The sequence below is a fragment of the Gossypium raimondii genome, chromosome 11 (assembly GCF_025698545.1).
Source record: "Gossypium raimondii isolate GPD5lz chromosome 11, ASM2569854v1, whole genome shotgun sequence".
Lineage (NCBI taxonomy): Eukaryota > Viridiplantae > Streptophyta > Magnoliopsida > Malvales > Malvaceae > Gossypium > Gossypium raimondii.
In genome coordinates this window covers 57,906,818-57,928,409 of record NC_068575.1, presented here as the reverse complement: position 1 = coordinate 57,928,409, position 21,592 = coordinate 57,906,818, and the positions used below count along the sequence as shown (strand labels likewise).

The 21,592-nt window shown below is 30.6% G+C and overlaps 5 protein-coding genes and 1 non-coding gene across 7 annotated transcripts; 4 read left to right on the top strand and 2 right to left on the bottom strand.

Moving 5' to 3' along the window:
* The first annotated feature begins 2,509 nt into the window (after nt 1–2,509).
* LOC105800911 (myb-related protein 315) lies at nt 2,510–3,543 on the top strand. The gene is made up of 3 exons (XM_012632272.2): nt 2,510–2,662; nt 2,730–2,859; nt 2,999–3,543. Exons 1-3 carry the CDS (start codon nt 2,530–2,532, stop codon nt 3,495–3,497), a joined length of 762 nt encoding a protein of 253 aa, XP_012487726.1. The 5' UTR covers nt 2,510–2,529; the 3' UTR covers nt 3,498–3,543.
* A 3,538-nt stretch (nt 3,544–7,081) lies between these two features.
* On the top strand, nt 7,082–9,927 carry LOC105802427 (alpha-soluble NSF attachment protein 2). The gene is made up of 9 exons (XM_012634052.2): nt 7,082–7,322; nt 7,848–7,897; nt 7,998–8,070; nt 8,143–8,222; nt 8,619–8,770; nt 8,950–9,109; nt 9,182–9,229; nt 9,468–9,548; nt 9,631–9,927. The coding sequence occupies exons 1-9, from the start codon at nt 7,178–7,180 to the stop codon at nt 9,709–9,711; spliced, it is 870 nt and encodes a 289-aa protein (XP_012489506.1). The 5' UTR covers nt 7,082–7,177; the 3' UTR covers nt 9,712–9,927.
* A 560-nt stretch (nt 9,928–10,487) lies between these two features.
* On the top strand, nt 10,488–10,560 carry TRNAV-UAC (transfer RNA valine (anticodon UAC)). Its single transcript has one exon. It is a non-coding gene; the product is annotated as a tRNA-Val (tRNA).
* Nucleotides 10,561–13,248: 2,688 nt separating this feature from the next.
* LOC105802428 (protein WVD2-like 7) lies at nt 13,249–15,611 on the top strand. 2 transcript variants are annotated; one of them, XM_052623208.1, is made up of 5 exons: nt 13,249–14,618; nt 14,709–14,767; nt 14,849–14,923; nt 15,342–15,404; nt 15,515–15,611. In XM_052623208.1, exons 1-4 carry the CDS (start codon nt 13,755–13,757, stop codon nt 15,382–15,384), a joined length of 1,041 nt encoding a protein of 346 aa, XP_052479168.1. In that variant the 5' UTR covers nt 13,249–13,754; the 3' UTR covers nt 15,385–15,404; nt 15,515–15,611. The 2 variants fall into 2 exon arrangements, with proteins under 2 accessions (XP_052479168.1, XP_052479167.1); XM_052623207.1 differs by lacking the exon at nt 15,515–15,611 and having other exon boundaries at nt 15,342–15,491.
* A 425-nt stretch (nt 15,612–16,036) lies between these two features.
* Nucleotides 16,037–16,636, bottom strand: LOC105802430 (uncharacterized). Its single transcript, XM_052623708.1, has 2 exons — nt 16,317–16,636; nt 16,037–16,202 (listed from the first exon to the last, which is right to left on the bottom strand). Exons 1-2 carry the CDS (start codon nt 16,634–16,636, stop codon nt 16,037–16,039), a joined length of 486 nt encoding a protein of 161 aa, XP_052479668.1.
* A 1,421-nt stretch (nt 16,637–18,057) lies between these two features.
* LOC105802429 (cystinosin homolog) lies at nt 18,058–20,614 on the bottom strand. The gene is made up of 8 exons (XM_012634059.2): nt 20,355–20,614; nt 20,127–20,259; nt 19,749–19,838; nt 19,530–19,654; nt 19,392–19,434; nt 18,902–19,019; nt 18,762–18,811; nt 18,058–18,414 (listed from the first exon to the last, which is right to left on the bottom strand). Exons 1-8 carry the CDS (start codon nt 20,471–20,473, stop codon nt 18,268–18,270), a joined length of 825 nt encoding a protein of 274 aa, XP_012489513.1. The 5' UTR covers nt 20,474–20,614; the 3' UTR covers nt 18,058–18,267.
* Between the last annotated feature and the right edge of the window lie 978 nt (nt 20,615–21,592).

Below are 21,592 nucleotides of genomic sequence, written 5' to 3'. Positions count from 1 at the left end.
CATAAATGTTAAAATAATAATAATTTTTCATCCATCATTATCATGTCAAACAATGCTATTTCAGTATTTGTATTATATTCTATAGCTTGTAGTTTCTCAAACCCCAACAAAGCCAGCACTGGCCTCAAAAATATAAACTTGTTCGTAATGGATAATCGTGCAATTATAAGGAATATTTATTCCTCCATGCATAAACAAATCACATATATATTGTGATTCATGCATGTAGAAAGGGATATATATATATACACTAAAATTTTGTCACTATGTGAATAAAAACTATATTATAAAAATAAATTTATAAAAAATTATTCAACAATTAAATCATAAATGGAATATTAAAGTTTCATCATCAATTTTTGTTCTTAGACATTTGGTTTAAGAAAAACTCCATCATAATAATATCGAATTTATTTTTTTATACTATATGTTTTTCGGGTGCAAAAGTAAATGTTGAATGAAAACATATATACACATATGTTAGAGTTGTTTAACCTTTAAAATTGTGCATAACCGTAAATCTTTTATATTGTTATTTTTTAACATTAGTGAATTTCTTATCCTCTTTTTGTGATTTTTATCGATAGGGGGTTTTCACATAAAATCTGTGTTCTTATTTTTCTTTCTTATTGCTTTGCCTTGAAGGGCTGATATTCAGGGGCAAAGCTAGAACAAATTTTTAGGGGGGCGAATGAAATTTTAATTTTTCATAGTCTATATCTTTATAATTTTTAAAGGATTAAATTAAATTTTTATAATTTTAGGGGGGGCAAAGTACAATTTTACCTTTACTATTTTAAAATTTTAAAAAAATTCAAGAGGCTAAATAGAAATTTTCCCGGGACTAAGGCCCTTGCCAACCCCTGTATCTGCCTCTGCTGATATTATCGTACAACTATACCATTGTAAAAACTATTAAAAACAGAAAATTAGAGCATTTATAGCTTTGTTTACATTAATAAAAAAAGAGCATTAACAATTTTAAGTCAATGCTTATGGATGTTTAATTTTGAATAAACTTTGTAATTGATTAAAAATTATAAAATTATTAGAATGTAAAATTGTTTATTATATTATTTTATTTGGTTCATTCGATTGAAATGTCAAATTTTGATGATCGATTAACATGATTTAAAAATGTATTTTAGTAAATTATTCTCATAGAATTTATTTTTTAAATTGTGTACTATACAAAAGTTGAAGCATATAATATTTATTTCTCTAATAAATTAATTTTATATCACCTTTTCAAATAAATAAGTTGAAATTGAAAAAGAAAGAAAAGCCATTAGGACTTCTCTTTTAATCAAAATGATAGAGAAAGGAAAGAAGAAATTTTTATTAAAACATGTTATTTGACATGATTTCCAGGCAAATTTGATCGAATGATAAAAATAATAATGTTGTTAATAAAATTTAATTTTTCTCGACTTATAATAATAAATATATATAGTTAAAATATAATTTGAAGAACACATCAAAAATTGGAGAATTTAATTCATTAGTTATTATTAATATTCGATTTTAGTTTAAGTAAATAATTTAAAATCATTAAAAATAGTGTAAAATTATGTAAAAGAAAAGTCATAATACCTAAAGAAAAGAAGATATTGTGATTACTCACATACATTCTGAAACAATGTCCCGATCCCTAAAATGGAAAATATTTTATTTAATTCTCTTTATAATTTATAAAAAATAAATTAATAATGATGAAATTGTACTTTAGTCTCTCAAAATGATAAAAATTTGATGTAATCCTTTAAAATTATAAAGATATAGACTATTAAAATGATAAAATTATATTTTATTATCATAAAATATACAATTTAATTTTCGCTCCCTCAACAAAAATTTCTAAGGTCACCCTGTTCTGAAATCTTTAATATTATTGAAAATGAGACGTTGTGGGTTTAAGTTAATGCTTGAAATTTAAATTAATTTAAAAAATATTACCTTTCTTAAACTAAACTTAACCCTGGAAGGCCCATTGAATTAATGCTTTGCTAAAAACATATAAACATGAGAAACATTGATTAATTAATTTCATTATTTTTTAAGTTTATAAGCATGAATAGGTAGAACAGTTTCACCAGGTAAATCCATGGCAGGAATCTCAGCCCAAGGCAGTTAAATATCAAGTGATAGGACAAGTACATAAACTGGATTGGAATGAAAAATATAATATTACCAAATACAAATATCTAAATACGAGGAAAATTTTTTGATTCTCCTCCACAGAGGAAAAAAGTGACTTCAACGACAAAACTGGCCAGCATTAGTGGCCAAAGAATCGCATCAAATGATTTAAATATTCTTTTATGTAAACTCCAAAATCAATAGGAAGATAGGCGTTAGTTGCAGGAATAAATTTTCTTACTTCATTTTTACGTAAAAACCAAAACCAAATTGGACCATTTCCACTGTCTCATGCAAACCCTTCATGTCTTAAATTTTGCCTTTCAAATTCAATCATGAATTACAACACCACCTTCCCTTTTTACGATTTTGCTTGTTTGAGTTTTCAAAATGGGAAGACAACCTTGTTGTGATAAAGTTGGATTAAAGCGAGGTCCATGGACAATCGAAGAAGATCATAAGCTCACCAATTTCTTACTCAACAATGGTATTATCTGTTGGCGAAAGGTTCCCAAGCTTGCAGGTAAATTTGTTACATTATGATCATAACCATATGCTTTAAAGTTAATGGCCGTATGGTGATGTTGTAGGGCTGTTAAGATGTGGAAAAAGTTGCAGATTAAGATGGATAAACTATCTAAGACCTGGCCTTAAGAGAGGGTCTTTTACAGATTCTGAAGAACATCAGATTATTCAACTTCATTCACGTCTCGGAAATAGGTAAATATCTTTGAACTCGAGTGTGATTGTTTTCTAATTTTCATGTATTTAGAAGGAACATATCCAATACCGATGTTTCAATACACATTGAACCAGTTAATAATTTGTTTCTTGTAACACAAGAAAGAATATTTTCCAGGTGGTCCAAGATTGCTTCACATTTCCCTGGCCGTACAGACAATGAAATCAAGAATCATTGGAATACTCGAATCAAGAAGAAGCTAAAGCAGCTCGGTTTAGACTCACAAAAACCTTTTGAGATTGAGAAATCCCAGAAAAATTATGGTAATAAAAACAACATGAATTCAGACTCTAGTTCATCAAATAACCAAGAAGCAATTAGCTTAGAATCAAGGCCTGAGGATGATCATGGCATGAAAATTTGTCCAAAAAAAGCTGAAAAACCAGAAGAAATGAAAGCATCTGTGGATGAAACAAATGATCCATTGAACAACTACCAGATGTTATGTGGAAGCTCTGATTTAGATTGGTTGAAGGAATCCAACAATGTTTCAATGGGTGAAACAGCATGTGTTGAAGAAGAATATTGGGTTGATGGTGTGGATTCATTTCTTTCATGGGATAGCTTTGTTCAAGTGGAAGATAAATTCTTTCCTTCTTGGGAAATAGGCAATTGAACATAGTTTCTTTCTTAAAATCTTTTTAGTTTAGCTATAAAGGAAGTTCAGGGAAAAAAAAAGATAAGTGTTTCAGATTTTGATGATGTCTGCAACATTTTTTTTAATATTATATTTGATATTTATGTTTCGCACATATTTAACAATTTTTTAACCACTCTTAATGTACATAAAGATTTTAAATAAAATTAAATATATGTATTTGGAATACATAATTCAATACAAGTCGTCAAATTTCAATTAGACTTGATCATGGGTTAGTTCACCTGTACAGGTTCAAAGGCTTGCTCAAAAAGTGAGAGCATTTAAATAAAAATATGAGTCGAAAAACGAGCTTAAACGAAAAATAAGATTTACTTTTTAAAAGGATCGGGCCTTGGATAAGAATTTTTTTGACTTAGGCTTGGCCCGACTTTGCTTGAAACGCAAACTTCTTTTCTACTATTGTTTGGTGTTGCTTTGTTGTTGTTTTGCTACTATTTTGCTATTATATATTACGATTATTTTGTTATTATTATCTAGATATTGTATAACTCTTATTTTATTATTAATTTTACTACTATTTTTGAATTATTTGTTTGCTAAGTTACAATTATATTAGTGTTATTAAGTATAAATATTTTTTAAATATATTTTTTATTTATTAGTAATATTTATTTTAATATTTTTAGTGTATTTGATGTATTATATTTATTAAAAAATAATATAAAGAATTTTAATACTGGCAGGCTGGGTCAAGCTTAAATTTAGTGTTTTTTATCTGAGTCAGACTTAGACATAATTTTAGACTCATTTTTTAAGTCGAATCAAGATTTGAACTTAGAAAACGAAACTAAAATTTAACATTGGCCTGACTCAAACTCGATCCAACCCATAATCTTTTTTTTTTTTTTTCCTTTTAAATTGTGAATGTGTTTGTACTGTCACACGTCATTCTTAAAAATGTCCAGGTTTATTTCATTTTACTTGACTTTACAAAAGATACCATGAAAATGAAAAGAAGGGCATAATAAAGAATCTCCAGTTAGATGTCCCTGGGTGTCTGCAAAGATTTTGTCACCTTTTAAGGTTTTTTTTTTTTTAATTTTTCACTTTATTATTATAAAAAGTGGCGGAGTATAGTAAATGACTTCTAAAATGATAAATTTTTAATTTAGGCTATTTATAATTTATAAAATTTTAAATTAGTTGTAATGATAAATTTACACTTTGGCTTCCTAAATCATAAAATTTTGATTTAACTTTTTAAAATGATAAAATATAAGTTATTAAAATGATGATATTGTATGTTTACTATCGTAAAAATATAAAATTTAATTCCGTCCTCCTCAAAAACTTTTTTGACTCCATACTGAATATAAAGGCTTGTTTTAAAATTTTAAGATAATTATTTATTTTCTCATCATTTTGCTATCATTTTATTACTTTGGTATTCATTTTTAAATTTAATTAAATTATTTTCTAATGAAAAGCTTACGTGACTATTTAAACAATGAAATATACTATTTGAGCTTATTGGACTCAATTTGAGTTATTTAAAGTTTTGGGGTGATCGGATCATGAACACCTTAAAATTAATGCTTAATTGTATTTCTCCTCAACCAATGATATAACATTCGAATTAAGATTAACCAAATTTTATTTTAAAATTTTTATTTAAAGAAATACCCAAATTTATTTTATTGAGCTTGATGCAAATTAAATTTATTCTTTTTCCAAATTAAAATCAAATAATTATAATTGTTACACAGTTTTACCCTTCCAAAGCTTTTTTTCTCAAGAAAACTGAAAAGAAAAAAATAGAAAAATCAAGAGCACTGATTTTGCTAAATCAACAATGTTGAGATGCTGTTTCAAATTCCACTGTTCACCTTCATATTTGTTATTTGATTTTTATTAACGATTTCTATTTTCATAATCTTGATGATTTCAAACAAAATTCTCGTATATAAAAAAAAAATTGGATTTGGATGGAAAGTTGTGAGTGTTTGTTTTTCTTTGTCCTCTCATTAATATTTTTTTCAGTCCTTTTGATGTTACGTATTATGTTTAAATATACCTCATGCATGTTAATACGTATCATCTCCTACGATCAGCACATGTCCTCTTAGCATGGGTTCGCTTGCATGTTTCACAGAAAATATTTTCTACATTTTATTGTGTTTGTTTCAAATAAAACAGTTTGGTCAATGGAAAATAACTTACAGGTCAACAAAAAATAAGCCACTTTTCTTGTAAGATGACTTACCATTTTAAAAAGCGTAAGTCATTTTTCGAAAAAGAACCTCTCTCTAGTTAATTTTATTTTTATATAAAAATTAACTTAAATTAAGCTTAATATTATTATATTTTTAATAATTTTTATTTTTATTTTAAAATATTTAAAATATTAATATAAAATATTATAATTTTCAATATTATTAAACATACATATTTAATTATTTATATTTAATCATATAATAAATTATTAATACAATTAATATAATTTATCATTTTAATAAATTATTTAATATTTTAATTTTATTTTAATAATAAAATTTTAAATAATATTCTTCACATATTATTGAAAACATTCAATTTAATATTTTAATAATAAATATTCTCTACAATTATAAATATATTAATAATAAATATTTTGTAGTATAAAGGTTAAAATATTCCATAAGTCTATGTACACTTCACAAATTTAGAACTTAATCCCTGTATTTTTATTTTCAATAATTTAGTCCTTCTACTTTTCATATTTGAAAATCAAGTCCAATTGTTAACATTGTTAAATTTTTTGTCAATTTGGTTTATATCACATTTTAAATAAAAATACTCACTTGGTAGTCATGTAACTAAAAAATGATATTGTAATAAACTTGAATTTAACAAAATATTTTTAATATATGAAAAACAATGTAAAATATAAATTTATTTTATGAAAATAACTTTTATGAAATATTTTCAAGAAATCTACAAACAATAAAAATATTTTACACAAATTCATCTACATACCGAAAATATTAATTTTTTAGAAAATAAGGTTATTTTCTATAAATTATCTTTCGAAGCCATTTTCAATGAAATAAACAGACGCTTAGACAATTAATTTAAATTTAACGTCTTTAACATATTTTTATTTTATTACCCTTTTAATATATATAGACATACATAAAAATACAATGGTAATTTTGTATAAGCAACACATGAAACGGAATGAACAATTATCATTCCTTACATCCACCCATTCAGAAATCGATTTGGTATCATTAATCCTGGTTTAATTGAACTCTAAATTGATAATTATTTGATTTTATATTTTAAATATACCAAATTTAAATATTTTATTTTAAGTTTTATATTATTAAAATAACTTAACAAGGATTCAAATTTTCGACTTTTTATTTTATATTAAACAGGATATAGGAGTATTATATATTGTTTTTTTTGAATTTGAGTATTAAAATTAAATTAAACTTTTATTTTATTAAATATTTATTTAATTATAATGTAATGTGTAAAATATATTTTCTAACTACTTCAAAGGTAGAAAATTCATTAAAAAAAGGAAAAATCAGTCAATTTTCACAAATATCTTTTTTTTCCCCAATAAATCATAAGGCTTCTCAAATTTTATGTTTTTTTTATTAAATTGATCTCTGATCAAACAAAGGTAAAGAAAAAATAGGAGGAAAATGGGAGATCAATCAACCAGAGGAGAAGAATTCGAGAAAAACGCAGAAAAAAAGCTAAACAGCTGGAGCTTTTTTGGCTCGAAATATGAAGATGCCGCCGATCTCTTTGATAAAGCTGCCAATTTCTTCAAGCTCGCCAAATCCTGTATTTCTTTCCTTTTTCCTTAATCTTTTATTTTTTAAAGAGTATATATTTTCTGTTTGTTTCTCGAGAAAATCTGGATTAAAATATATGAATGAAAATTCGAGATCAACTTATTAATTTTGCTGATACAGAAATCGTAATCTAAAATTCATGATTATATGTTTGTTTGTTGGGCAACTGTTGGAAGGAAAAAAAGTGGTGGAAACATTAACGTTGCTAATGATGCGATCATAATTAGAAAACTATTTTTTATCGCGATCAAAGACTTGTATTATTCTTCTTGTTCCTAACTTATAATGGTTATTTTCTCTTTCAATTTATTGATTATTGTTGCTGGTTAACCCCACTTGCGTCAAAGAATTATTATTGTTGTTTCGATTCTGTCAGAGAATGTGAAATTTAATGTTTCTTTAAAATCAGCTTATTGATTAATTAATTTATAATTTAATAGATATTTAATATATGATTAAATTGATTTTTTTTTCAATAAAGCTTTTAATTTTACTCTATATTTTTTTTCTCAAGGGGACAGAGCTGGATCAATTTATGTAAAGTTAGCAAATTGTCATTTGAAAGTAAGCAGTTGGGCAAAATAGCATTCAATTCATAGTGATTAAACTGTCTTGTACGATTGAACTTGACCCTTCTATTTGTTTCCTTTTTTTCTATTTGTAGTTAGAAAGCACCCATGAAGCCGCTCAAGCTTTTGTTAGTGCTGCTCATTGCTATAAGAAAACATCGACAAAGGGTAAGTGAATTGTGCATAGATAGTTTCACTGTGAAAATTGTTACCCGTTACTAAATTGTGATTCCTATACAGAGGCGATATCGTGCTTGCAGCAAGCAGTGAACATGTTTTGTGATATTGGAAGGCTCAGTATGGCTGCAAGGTATTATAAGGTATTGTTTCTTCATTCATATGCAAGAGTAATCTTATAGCGAGCACTTTTCATTTTCTTTTGTTTTGTTTTGATTGAATTTTTATATATGTTAGCGTGAGTGTTAGATGTAGAAATACGTTTTTTCATGTATTTAGAAGGTCATGTCCAATATCCATGTCCGTAGACTTGTCTCATACGGATGTTGAACACAGATGCTTCAAGAACAACAAAGAATCGAGTGACATATTTTTATTGTTTCCAGTCTTCATTCACATTGTTGCCAGTGGTGTTAAGCCTTCTAGGCATTCATGTTTTTCTGTACTACCGTTAGTGATTTTCCACAATATCCATAACTTTGTATCATGATGTTACTTGTGGTTATTCATAGACGCATTGGTGCCTCTTTCGTGTGCAGGAAATTGCTGAATTATACGAGTCTGAACAAAACATTGAGCAGGCCATTGATCATTACGAAAAGGCTGCAGATTTCTTCCAAAGTGAAGAAGTATCTACTTCTGCCAACCAGTGCAAGCAGAAAGTTGCACAATTTGCTGCTCAGATAGAACAGTAAGCATACTCAATTCTCATATATGTTGTTCGGGAAACTATTTTGTGCTATCTACTACTAAATATGATTTGTAATAATTATTGGTGTATTACTTTACTTGCTAACACGGTTGCATAAATACAGCGCCCCTTGTAAAATTCGAGATATATTTTATAGCTCTGTTCTGATATTTCTCCAGATACCAGAAAGCCATTGAGATCTACGAAGAGATTGCACGGCAGTCACTTACCAATAACTTGCTGAAGTATGGAGTTAAAGGGCATCTTCTTAATGCTGGCCTTTGTCAACTCTGCAAAGGCGATGTCGTTGCTATCACCAATGCATTAGAGCGATATCAGGTTGACCTTTTTCCATTGTGAAACGTTTACATTTGGTTATATTGAACTTATATCTGCATTTGCTTTCTTCAGGATCTGGATCCAACTTTTTCTGGAACACGAGAGTATAGGTTATTAGCTGTAAGTTATCGTAAGGAAACCGTTTATTTATTTTGTTCGAATTTATTTTTCTATTACTAAAGGAATTTATCAGATTCCTTTTGGTTCTTTTGATCCTTCATGTGCATTGGCTGATGGTTTATCCGGTTACTGCCATACATCCAAACCAAAAAACTTGTCAACTATACAATTCATTTACTTTAAATGGTAGTAATTTTAAGAATCCGGTATCGTAACGAGCTTATGCTTTCTGTGACAGGACATTGCTTCTGCTCTGGACGAGGAAGATGTCACGAAGTTTACAGATGTTGTCAAGGAATTTGACAGCATGACCCCATTGGTATGTCGATCTCAATTAGAACTGCTTCTTGGATGAAATTACAATCACAATGTGTTTTCTCTATACACAATATGCATTGCAGGATTCATGGAAGACAACCCTTTTACTTCGAGTGAAGGAAAAACTGAAAGCTAAAGAGCTGGAGGAAGATGATCTTACCTAAAATAGCTTCATGTCATAAACGCCATTGTTATTGTTTTCTGGTATTTTAACAGTGATTGCTTCATATTAAGAGTCGGGGTCCGGTTATACTGTTATACTTGCTTACAAGTATTGGTTTAGGAGATTTTACTTTAGAACTGCGCTGGTTATTGGGTACAAATGAGTTTGTAATTGGAATACTTATGTTTTTAAATGAAGTTAAAATAATTGAATACAAGTCTTAAGCGCGATTTGTTAGAGATGTAAAAAGAGCTGGGGTGATCGATGGGTTTCTGAAATGCTTCCTGATTGCCCATGTTTCAACTCTTAACTTGGACCATACATCCGAATTCCGCGTCTGATGCATTTTCAGACATAAGGATATGACTTTGAAATTATTTTTTAAAAATGTAAAAAAAAATTATAAAATTTAATCGTATTTGTTTAAAAAATATATCTATATTTTACATTTGCACTCAAATTTGAGTATATAAATTGTCACAGCCTTGTAACAATATGAAAGGCTATCAAAAATTATTCATAAGTAAATATATTTAATTTCTTTAAAAATATTTTTCTTATATTTTGAATAAATATTTTCTAAAATCTACCCATAGGTATAATGATTATTCCATCTGTTTCGGTGAATCGAAGTTGTAGCTACCGAAAATATTTGAATTTTACAAATTAGTTTCGATAATGGTCAGTTAATGGCAGCACTTAGTTAAATTGGATGATTGCTTTGTTTCCAAAAGTTAATGCACTGAACTAATTAATTCTTTTACGGCTGACATGAAGGTTGCTGTGGTGTAGTGGTTATCACGTTAGTCTTACACACTAAAGGTCCCCAGTTCGATCCTGGGCAGCAACATGATTATCAAAATACTTACTTTTGTACAGCTTTGCTTGACTTAATTTTCCTTTTGATTCCTTAACCTTAAATTAAATTGTGCTTTGGATATTTCTTAGGTTGTATTAGCAGAATGCTTAAAAGGATTTGGTCCCTGGTGAGTTGTAATATTTTCATCTTCATATATTATTGTTTGTTAGTAGTGCAATTTTGGAGCCTTATATGGGTGCTATTTCAATATATCTTTGTTCTACAACAATAAGAGCTTATCATGAAATTAGAGCTTGAAATTTCTTGTACATTCTTTTGAGACATATATATATCTGTGTTTTCTTTTCATCAGGATAGTTGCACATGTCATAGAGTTGTTGATTGCTGGAAGTGACCATGCAGAAATGCTTTACATGAAGAGCGTCAAAATTTGGGGGGAAAATAGAGAGAGAAGCAGAAGAGAATGAAAAAAAAAAGAAAAAAAAGTTAAAAGAACATAAAAGAAAAAAAATTAAATTGCTCAAAACAAAAAAATACGGGGACCAATTGTATAAATTAACCTAAAATTTTTATTTGAAATGATGATTTAACGTGCCACATTAGCTTACTGTTACACTATTAATGGCAATTAACGGCTCAGTAACTAAAATGTAACATTTCAAATATAAGTGACTAAAATTAACCTGAGGTAAATAAAAATGACTATTTTGATAGTTTGCCCTTATTAGTATTGGTTACAACATATTTGTCTTGAAATTTTAGCTAATTATTATTAGTATTGGTTACAACATATTTGTCTTGAAAGTTTTAGCTAATTATTAAGTATTTGTTACTCAACTCGAAAGTTATAAAATAGTCATTTTATTATTCAAAAGGTTTCATTTAAGTCGTCAGACTTTTAAAATTATTATTGTATAGCCTTCTCTGATTGCATCATTTTCACCAATCAAAAACTCTACGCTTTTTCTTCTACAATTTGATTTTTTTTTCATAAAATAACTTTGAAAGTCACAAATTTGTAAATCAAAATCTAAACAACTTTCTTCTCCGATCTTTGACATTAACCGTCAAATTAACTTAGACTTAAGATATATTCTTCTACTCGTCAATGGATACGGATTCATCGTACTGGTCATCGAATCATCATTTAGAGATCACTAGTCGAGCTTTTAAAGAAAAACTTAACTGTTTAATGACTTAAACAAAATTTTTAAATAATTTAATGATCAAAACGTAAATTTACTAATAAGTTAATTACTTTAAGTATAATATCATTGTCGTTGTTATGGGCATTTAAATAAAAGCACTATGCCACTATCCCTGGGAACTAGAGGTGATCATGGGCCGGGCCGGGCCAGGTTCGAATTCGGGTTAGGCCCAGATAAAACTTTAGGCCCGTTTTCTAAGCCCGACCGGCCTAAAATATGGGCCTAAAAATTTATCCAAGCTCAGCCCGAAAGAAAATTGCTAAGCCCGACCCGGCCCATATTAAATATATATATTTGATTAAAAATAAAAATATATATTTAATATATAATTCGGGCCGGACCGGGCCAAAAAAATTTTACCTAAGGCCCAGCCCGTTTTCTAAACGGACCTCATTTTTTTGCCTAAATCCATATTTCGAGTCTATATTTTTACCCGAACCCTCTCATTTTTCGGGCGAGCTATCGGGCCAGGCTGAGTAGCCCAACCCATGATCACCTCTACTGGAACTATAAAATTTGCCCCTTAAAATTTTATAAGGACTAATTGGGAACTATTAGATAAACCGTGGATCTCATATAATTAAAGGACCAAATACTCTTTACTAAATATTGATGGATGTATTTTATTTTTCCCCACCTGCCTCTTAGATAATGTATATCTATTCTTGATTTACAAAAGAATTTGTCTAACTACGGTGATGTATGTAATTTGAATGATTGATTTTTTATAAATAAATTTATTTTTTATATTTATATTTCTTTTAACAATCGCATTATAGAGAAATATAATATATTTTAATGTACTCAAATTTACGTCTTCCTACCTTAATAATAATGTCTATATCCATATCTAAAATATGTTAAAAAAATCCGAATAACATAAATGATTATTTTGTTGGTGCATGTTTCCTAGAATTAGATGGGTAGATGGAAATAAAACTTGCAAGAATTCCTAAGAAGACTGTTTGCGACGAATACGCTGCTAGTCTTTTGGATGCGGGATTTCCGCTCTTAGGGGAATATCCGCTCTTTTAGTCCACTCTTTGAGACATCTATTAGACCGTGGGGCATGAACACGAAGGGTCGACTTTCACGTGCCTTAGAGGAGAAAGCGGTTATAAAAGAATTGATCAATCTTCCGCCGATTAGAGTCAATGCTCATTCTTTTTTCAGTCTCACCACTAGAAGTAGCCTCAAGAGACCTAACAAACATTACTTTATCTTTCTTATGTAATCGAGAAGATCTTTCCTGCAGCTTTGTTTATCGCTCCGCTAATGCTATGTGATCCGGGTCAAGGCGAATCGGATAATAAGTTGCAACTTAGTAAGGAAGCTTTCTAAGCTGCTTATTACTTCTCAACTTAACTCCGCAGGGCTATTCTTCGCTTAAACCCCTACTTCCACAGCTTTTATGGGTGATTCACCCTTTCTTATTGATGCTTTTCCTATTGGGATACCAATCTAAGTTAATAGATTGACTATGGGGATATCTTTATTGGGAATTCTAAATGCACCGCACTCAATCGCTCATCCAAATCCACCCTTAGTCACCGGGCGGAGCGCACCTTTGGTACTTCAGTAGGGCAAGCTGTTTGATAGTTCTTCTTTCGTTTGCTAGGGCGACGAAAGGCTACTTCAATCTAGGAAACAGCCGGAAACTCGAGAGGGTCGACTTTGGAAGCGTTCGCCGGTAACCAAAGCGTCACTCCCTCCTTTTGATTATGTCGTGACGCTGACTGAATCCAATCCATAACCCCGGAAACGAAACAAAGTTCGTTCCCTTTCGTCAAGTAGGCATACGAACCACTTACTTTTGCTTTGCCTTAGACTCTATTAGAATAAAGCAAAGAAAGAGGCAGAATGGAGAAAGGAAAGGGACAAGGGCGGTCTTGCTTGGCGCGAAGGCTGCTGGTTTTGAACTTGCTTTTGTTATGGATCTTTTGAGTTTCTGAAAATGGGTATAATTTTAGATTATTCAAAGTTTTTGAGTTTGAAACTTGTAGAAATGCGAAAACTATGCAGGGCAACCCAGTTGCTGTTCTTGGACAGTCAATATCTTTTGGGAGATTTATGTCAGATCAGTCCTTAGCTTGGGAGAAACAGTCAACTTTTTCTCACAAAAAATATGTAGAAGAGGCTCAGAGATATGCTAGACCCGGTTCAGTTGCTCAAAAGAAAGCTTTCTTTGAAGCTCATTACAAGACCCTTGCAGCTAGGAAAGCACTGCTTGAGCAAGCCAAAGCTAATGAAGGTATGGTTCAGGATATTGGAACCCAAGTTTCAGAGATAATGAACTCAAGCTCTCAAATGGCAGCCCTTGGCCATGAAGAAACTGGCTCCATTTATGATGGTAAAGAGAATAATAACTCGGATTTTGTCGAGTTTGAAAGCAGCTTAGTGGAAGGAGCTGACTCAGTTGGTGAACACAATGTTCTTGTGGAAATTAATTTGAAGAATGAAGCTGAAATTAAAGATTTGGAGCTTAGTGAAGCAACCCATGTGGAGAATCTCGAGAAGAAGGTTAACCAGTCGAGAAAGCTTGAGGAAGGAATGGAATTGGAGCTCAGTGAAGAAACCCAGATGGAGAAACCTCTACTTAAGGTGTCAAGTTATGGAAGAAGAACCAAAGTGCCATCTTCATCTGCTATTCGTCCCAACAAAGGGAATAATGTCACTCCAATGTCCAACAAGTCTGCAATGAAGATTTCTGATAGAAAGAGATCAACTCCAAAATCAAGCCATAAGTTTATCAACTCCACCCCTGCAAAAGAAATCAGTAGATTAACTTCCACCATTATTAGAAAGATAGATGGTTCTAGAATTGCTTCCAATTTTAAACCATCTAAAGAATGCCCCACGCCTTTAAGGACTTCAAACATGGTATCATTTTTTCTCTGCAACTTTGTCATTGTGTTTTCTAGTTCTTGCCATGGATGATAACTTGGGTTTTTTTTTTAATATGTTCTGCAGGCCTCTACAAGTGGAAGACCAAAGCAGTCCTTAGCCACTCCATGGTTGGAAAATAGAAGGTATCAGACATATATATGACTAAGAAAAATGCTAGTTAAATTGAAACTACTAAGAAATGTTTCCACATGTATGCGTTACAGTGCTAGAACGCCCTTTAATTCCTCAGCCAGTGTGAGCAAAACATCTCGTGGAAAATGGAACCTTCTTCCAACAGAGTAAGGAACTTCCTTTTTTTTTTTTTTTTCACTACTGTGAACCAGAAAAGAAGTAACAAATTTTCATAGTGATCAAGAATATTGTAAGAGACTATGTTTTTATGAATTTTTTGAAGTATTAGTATGGCACGTCCATGTCGGATGCAAATCCAGATATAGGGATGACCATTGATAAACTAGAAAATTTTGAACGTGCCCTTGTCAGTTACATATCTTACCCGACACTTGCATCCGAATAACATACGTAAGTGTTAACAATGGTGCCTGCATGAAAAAATCCAAGTCCCCTGCTATATTTGCACCTTTCAGTTTGAGAACTGAAGAGAGAGCTGCAAGAAGAAAACAGGCATGGACATTTGTGTTGTTACCATATGTATGTATTCACTCACTCAAATTTACTTCATATTTCCCTTTTCAGAGGCTGGAAGAGAAATTCAATGCAAGTCAAGAACAAAAAGTAGAGCAGCAAACGACACTCAAGGTAACTTGTGTGCTTAAATCCTGAACTGAGCATCGTTTGTTCTATCTTTCATAGGATCAAAAATCAAAACCACCTTGTCCTGTTCTATAGAGCTAATTAAACATTTGCAGAAAAAAAGCTGAAACAGAACTGAAGAAACTACGTCAAGTCTAGACCAATTCCAGATTTTTATAAAGAAAGAAGGAACAATTAAAGATGAAATGCAAAAGGTATACAAATCTAGTTTTATCTCTGATGATACTAAAAATACACTTACACTTGAATTCGAGTATATTATATAGTTTCTCGCCTTCATCTTCATAGATTCCATTGACACGACCAGAATCAGCTGGCGTAGGAAGAAAATCCACTCCCAGGAAAGCAAATAATCATTTCCCCATCAAAAGTCTTCACTTAAGAAGCAAATTTCAGTTGCAATGGCTGCTAATCACATTTGATAAGATTAAACACAACTTTGGATGCCTAAAATTGGATGGAAATAGAAGGCTGTCCGGAAATTCCCTTTTAATTCTTTTTAAGTCATGTTTGTATGCGCACCTTTTGGTTGGGTATTTAATAGAGCATTGTTTTATTTAGAAAAAAGGCTAAATACAAACAAAAGCCAATACATGGAAAGATAGAGAGTCTGCCAATCACAGTTCTCTCAATAAACACCACCCTTCATCTTCCTCAATGTCTAGCATGAAATCCACATCACAATAACTCGTATCGTCGTCGTCGTCATCGTTCTGCTTGTCATGCAGAGACCAAAACTTAGCCAGGAAATCATCATTGTTGTCGTTGTCGTTAAGAACGCATCTACCAACATCCTCATAGACATAATCATGATCATTGACATGATTACCAATCTCATTATCATCATCATCATCATCATCATCATCATCATCATCATCATCATCATTAAAACTATACAAATATTCCAATACTCCAGTGGCAGAAAACCCGGAAAAATTGAAACCGGCCAAATTAAATGTCCTAAACTTTTGAGTACCCTTTGACTTGCCCTTGGACTTACTAACCGGATTTAAATGATACTCAACACAATGTAACCTCCCACATTTTCCACTAAACTTGGAATGGTTGCTGGCCTTTGGTGTCACCCTGGAAAACGATCCAGAAACCGGGAGGGAATCGAGTGTCTGTACACTTCGGGTTTTGGGTTTGGGGTTCCAAGGAGATAGGTGGACTGGATAAGTCCGAACCACGCCTTGTTGGGGAGCCTCCCTCTTCATTAGAGGGCCTGAGAAATGAAAGTTGAGTGTGATGAATGAGGTTGGTTATCTTACTAATTATCATTTTATTTATAGAGCAGAGAAGTGGGTCCGTGTCCATATATGCTTGGGAAGCAAGGAGTTCTTTTTATTTTGTCTGGTCATGATTCTTGTTAGCCAAGGAGTTCATTTGCTTGGTAACAACGAAAACATGTCAATGATTTTTCCCTGCTTTAGCTGTTGAGTGTTGACCAGCTAGAAATCTTATCCCTTTCTCTAGGGTTGAGCAAAACTTATTTAGTTTTTTTCTAATAACGTAATTTAGTTTTCCGAAATTAAGTGACTTGAATTTATAAAAAAAATACAAAAATAATTAAAATAATCTTGAAAAATATTTATAAAAAATTAAAATTATTAAAAGTTACTAAAATCATTTTAAAATGCTAAATTATAATTTTTTTAAAATTATAAAATGATAATCTTGAGACCATAAACTTTTGTTTTGTTTTCAATTATACATGGTATCTATGAAATTATGTTTTTTAATTTAAAATTTAGTTATATTGTCAACAAGATTTATGACCGTTTTAATCTTTTTATTTTATTTGAAACAAATTTATTTAACTTAACTCGAAATCACTGACTTTATTTGGAAAAGAAAATTCAACCATTCACTCGACTAACTTAAAATATTTTCACATAATTCGATTAAACGCTCACTTCTACTTTTTTTCGTGATCACCAAAAAATCAAAAATCAATTTAAATTATAATGTTTGGTTTAATTTTCAACCTTAAAAATCATAACTATTTGAACTTATTAGAATTTTATTTTATATAAAAATATAATTCAAACTTTTTAAAAATTATAAAATTGAATCCATAATGAAATTTAAGATTCGGTTATTTAGGATATTCAATTGGGTATTTAAAAAATTTAGAATCACACGCACCCAACAGAATTGAATTATTATTATACCTTGCGAAAATCAAATTAAGTAAAAATACTAAGAGTCAGATTATGTTATCTTTTCTACTTAAAATTAGTAAATTAGTTCTTATATATTAGATTAAAGAATAAATAGATTTTTAAGTGAAAATATTTATCTATTTGTATTGTTAAAACTAACATGGTTGATGAAATAATTATATAGTAACATGTGATGTAACATATATACCTCATGCTAATGTACAGAAACTAATTTTAAAAGTAAAATTGGATAAAAATTTTAACAGAATGATTAATTTACCTTTTATCTAATGTACAGGGATTAATTTACTTATTTTTTAAATAGTGAAAATAAAATACAATTTAAATCCTAATACATGTGCTGCATGTACTTTCCAATTTTGTTACCATACATCATCAGCAGTGTGCCCATATTCAGCTTCTAGTAGTGTTAATCTATATCAACAAACTTTCCAATTCGATCACAATCAAAGTTATACAGCAAAGTTAATAAGTATAGATGTTCTGCAAACTTGCATAATTTGTTTGTTTCACAACGAATTCAGATGTATGATCTTCTTTCTATATACAACAGGGAAAGAAAAACAAATAAAAAAGATTATGACTTTTACATATTATGACATTGTAATTGTTTTTCCTGCATATAGAATTGCATTGTTTACTACTATGTGAGTTGCCAAGACTTACACATTTTCCGAGGCGGTTTCTTCGAGAGACTTGACAAGTGGCTCCTTGCCCTCACGTTCAAGTTTAGAACGAAAGGTTGCTTTCTTAGCAGGATACAACAAATAATGTTGACACATGAAAATAATGTCGAAGAATATGGATACCTGAAAAAGAGTTACACCACAGTTAATCATGACAAAGAACATATAAGAATTACATAATCTGATTTAAAATGCAGTGACATGAAAAAAATTTGAAGCAATAAATCCAATTTGCAAGCTGAGTTCAACTTTTTACTTCTTGCTTGCTGTATTCCGCTCGGGTCATTACATACAAGACTTCCGTATGCATTTTTCAAGGAATACTTGTTAAAACCGGGGAGAATTTACGCTAAGGAAAATGGCAGATCCTCTTTATCACATATAAACCGGCAAAAGATCACCGAGCACCAAGACAGTAGCATTGGTGGAGTAAATAATGAAAGCAAATAAGGTGGGAGAATATCACATACCAAAGAAAGCAATGTCTTCCCTATATTTCCATAAAAGTTCACCCAAGAATCTGAAAAAGAAATTAATCTCACAATTAATAATATTATTATATGAAGCATAATGTTGGACCGTGAGATTGATCGGTGAAGAAGAACCATACTTTGATCTATAGACTGTACAGCCATCTGTGCGTAATTTGCCAATCCTCCAACAAAATCAAGCAAAATGTTTCCGATGCTGAACCCATCTGTACTCTTTCGTGCAAAGTTCATGACTGCCTGAAATTCAGTGATATAAAACTTTGTAAGCATAAAAATCAACCAACTTCCTATGTTACGAGTGCAGCCAAGGACACTATGCAACCATGTTGGTTTTTAGAAGAGACTAGTTAAATAATGGGCACCGACATCGTGCCCTCATGTGATTCAAGGAAACCAAGAAGCTTTTCTTTTTCAAAATCATTCTTATTCTTTCTTTCTTTCCTCATTTTCCTCCATAAGATCTGAAATTTAACTGCTAGAGGAAAAGTACTACCTTTTGTGCTAATAGACGTTTTCCATAATTGAGCCAATGATGCATCATCAATCAGCTTCATCAACAAGAAAATCTAATAAATGATTCGAAACATATCAAACAGGATGATATCTAACCTGGGGAATATACTTGACCACCGTCATGAAAACTTGTATCGAGCTGCAACAAAATTTAAACAGTAGTTTACATTGGAGCTACCATGTCGTTTACTATCGGTTTCTCACATGCATAAAAAGGGTTAAAAACGAACTTACTTAAAGATGGAGATTAACCAAAGCCATGATTGGCTAGGCAATGCTATGAAGAAACAAATGGCGGCGATTAACCACACAGCAATGACGATTCCCACAGAAATCTTAGAAACCTTTTGCGTCCCACGCTGCATAAAACCGAACCAATGAAACATTGGTATTCAACTTACAAAGTCTAGGATAAGTACTCACCCAAGCAACAAAGAAACTAGTGAAACTTACATCAAAAATCACAATTTGAAACAAAGTAATAGCCGTCAACAAAACAGCATGTATTGAGAACGCGACATCATTAGCAGCTACTGGGATCATCTGCCAATCAATAAACCAAAAGAGAAATGAATAGATATATGAAATCCATATAAATTTCAGTGAAAATATTTCATAAATCCCCATTAACAAGAGGCATTAATTCATGATAAGTTATTGGGTTTTGGTGATACTAAGCTAAAATCCCAAACTTATACAAACGAACTACCAGAAATGAAGTTTGTTTTCAATTGTTTTACTAGTTTGCTCTACAAATACAACTAATTCACCAAATAAAACATAACAAAATAAAGGGGGGGGGGGAGGAAAAGGGAATAATAGGAAAGAAACCTCTCCAGAGCCATATTTCTCAAAGTATTGCCTCTGAATAACAGGGCTGAAGTAGAGGCAAACGTTGTAGATCGTATAAGAGGAGTGTTTTGTCAAATTCAGCAGCACGAAATCAAAGTTCAACCCAACAACGCTGTGATTTGGAACAAACAAAAGCAAAAACTTGGAGCATCAGGGAAAAGAATTTGAACCTATAAATTTGGGATTTCAAGGAATTATAATGAGTACCTTTTTCTTCGAAAATTTAAGATGACTTGAGGGTAGAAACTAATGGACCACGAAAAAAAGGCTAGCCAACCAAAAGTGTCGTACGTGATTTCCAGTGGAATTGAATTCCAAGAAGCCATTTTTTTTTTCTGATTTTCCCGGTTGGGTTGGAGAAAATCAGAGATGGAAATTTTAAAAACCCAAAGGAGTTATGTTTTTTCTGTATCGGGTCCTTCTTTTGGGATATATTCGTTCTTTGCGTTCTCCACCTCTATAATCGAAGTGTTCGATTCTATTTTCTATTTTTTTTTTTTTGAAACACTGATTCTATTTTCTATAATCTAAAAATAAATATTTTGTTAATAATTTTGAAATATTATGCATTGAAAATATATATATTATTTTATACATTAGAGGCCATTTTTTCTGTCAACAGGTCGAAAAATATCCATATTTATTTTATTTTTGAAATAGAATTTAAAGATTTATTTTAATCTGGTTGTAAAACTCCATGAAATCAAATAATTGTGATTTTAAAAAATAAATAAAAATTTATTAACTAAAATTTAAATGTAACTTCTGTTTCGGTAGGACATGTATTTCTATTACTATGAAATTCATAAATGAAGTAATTAATCATAGGGTTATCATTATTAGGGGTGTTCATTCGGTTAACCAACCGGTTAACCGACCCGAAATAACATTTACCGAATTAACCAACCTTTTAAAATTTTTAACCGTTAACCGAACTGAAATTTTTTCAAAAAAATTAACCGAACCGAAATTTTTTCGGTTAATTCTGTCTGTTAACCGAATTAACCGAAAATTATATGTTTTTTTTATTTTTGGTTAAAAATTAACCAAATTAACCGAATTGAATCACTACATAATTAAATTATTTTTAGACTTTTAGACTTTAGTTTTAGTTTTAGTTTTAGAATTTTATTTTTATTTATTAAATTGTTTGTAATTTTTATAATTGGGTTGGGTTGAATACTTGGGTTTGAATTGGGTTTAGGTGAATAGTGGGCCTATTTATATATTATAATTTTATTTATTAATTTTTTCGGTTAAACTGAATTAACCATTAACCGAAAAATCAAAAAATAATTAACCGACCCCTGACCGAAAAAATTCAGTTACCCAACCGAATTCGGTTAATCGGTCGGTTAACCGAATTTTTTCGATTTTACCCGAATTTTGCACACCCCTAATCATTATCCTGTTTGTAATGATGAATCTTGTATGTGTTCTTAAAA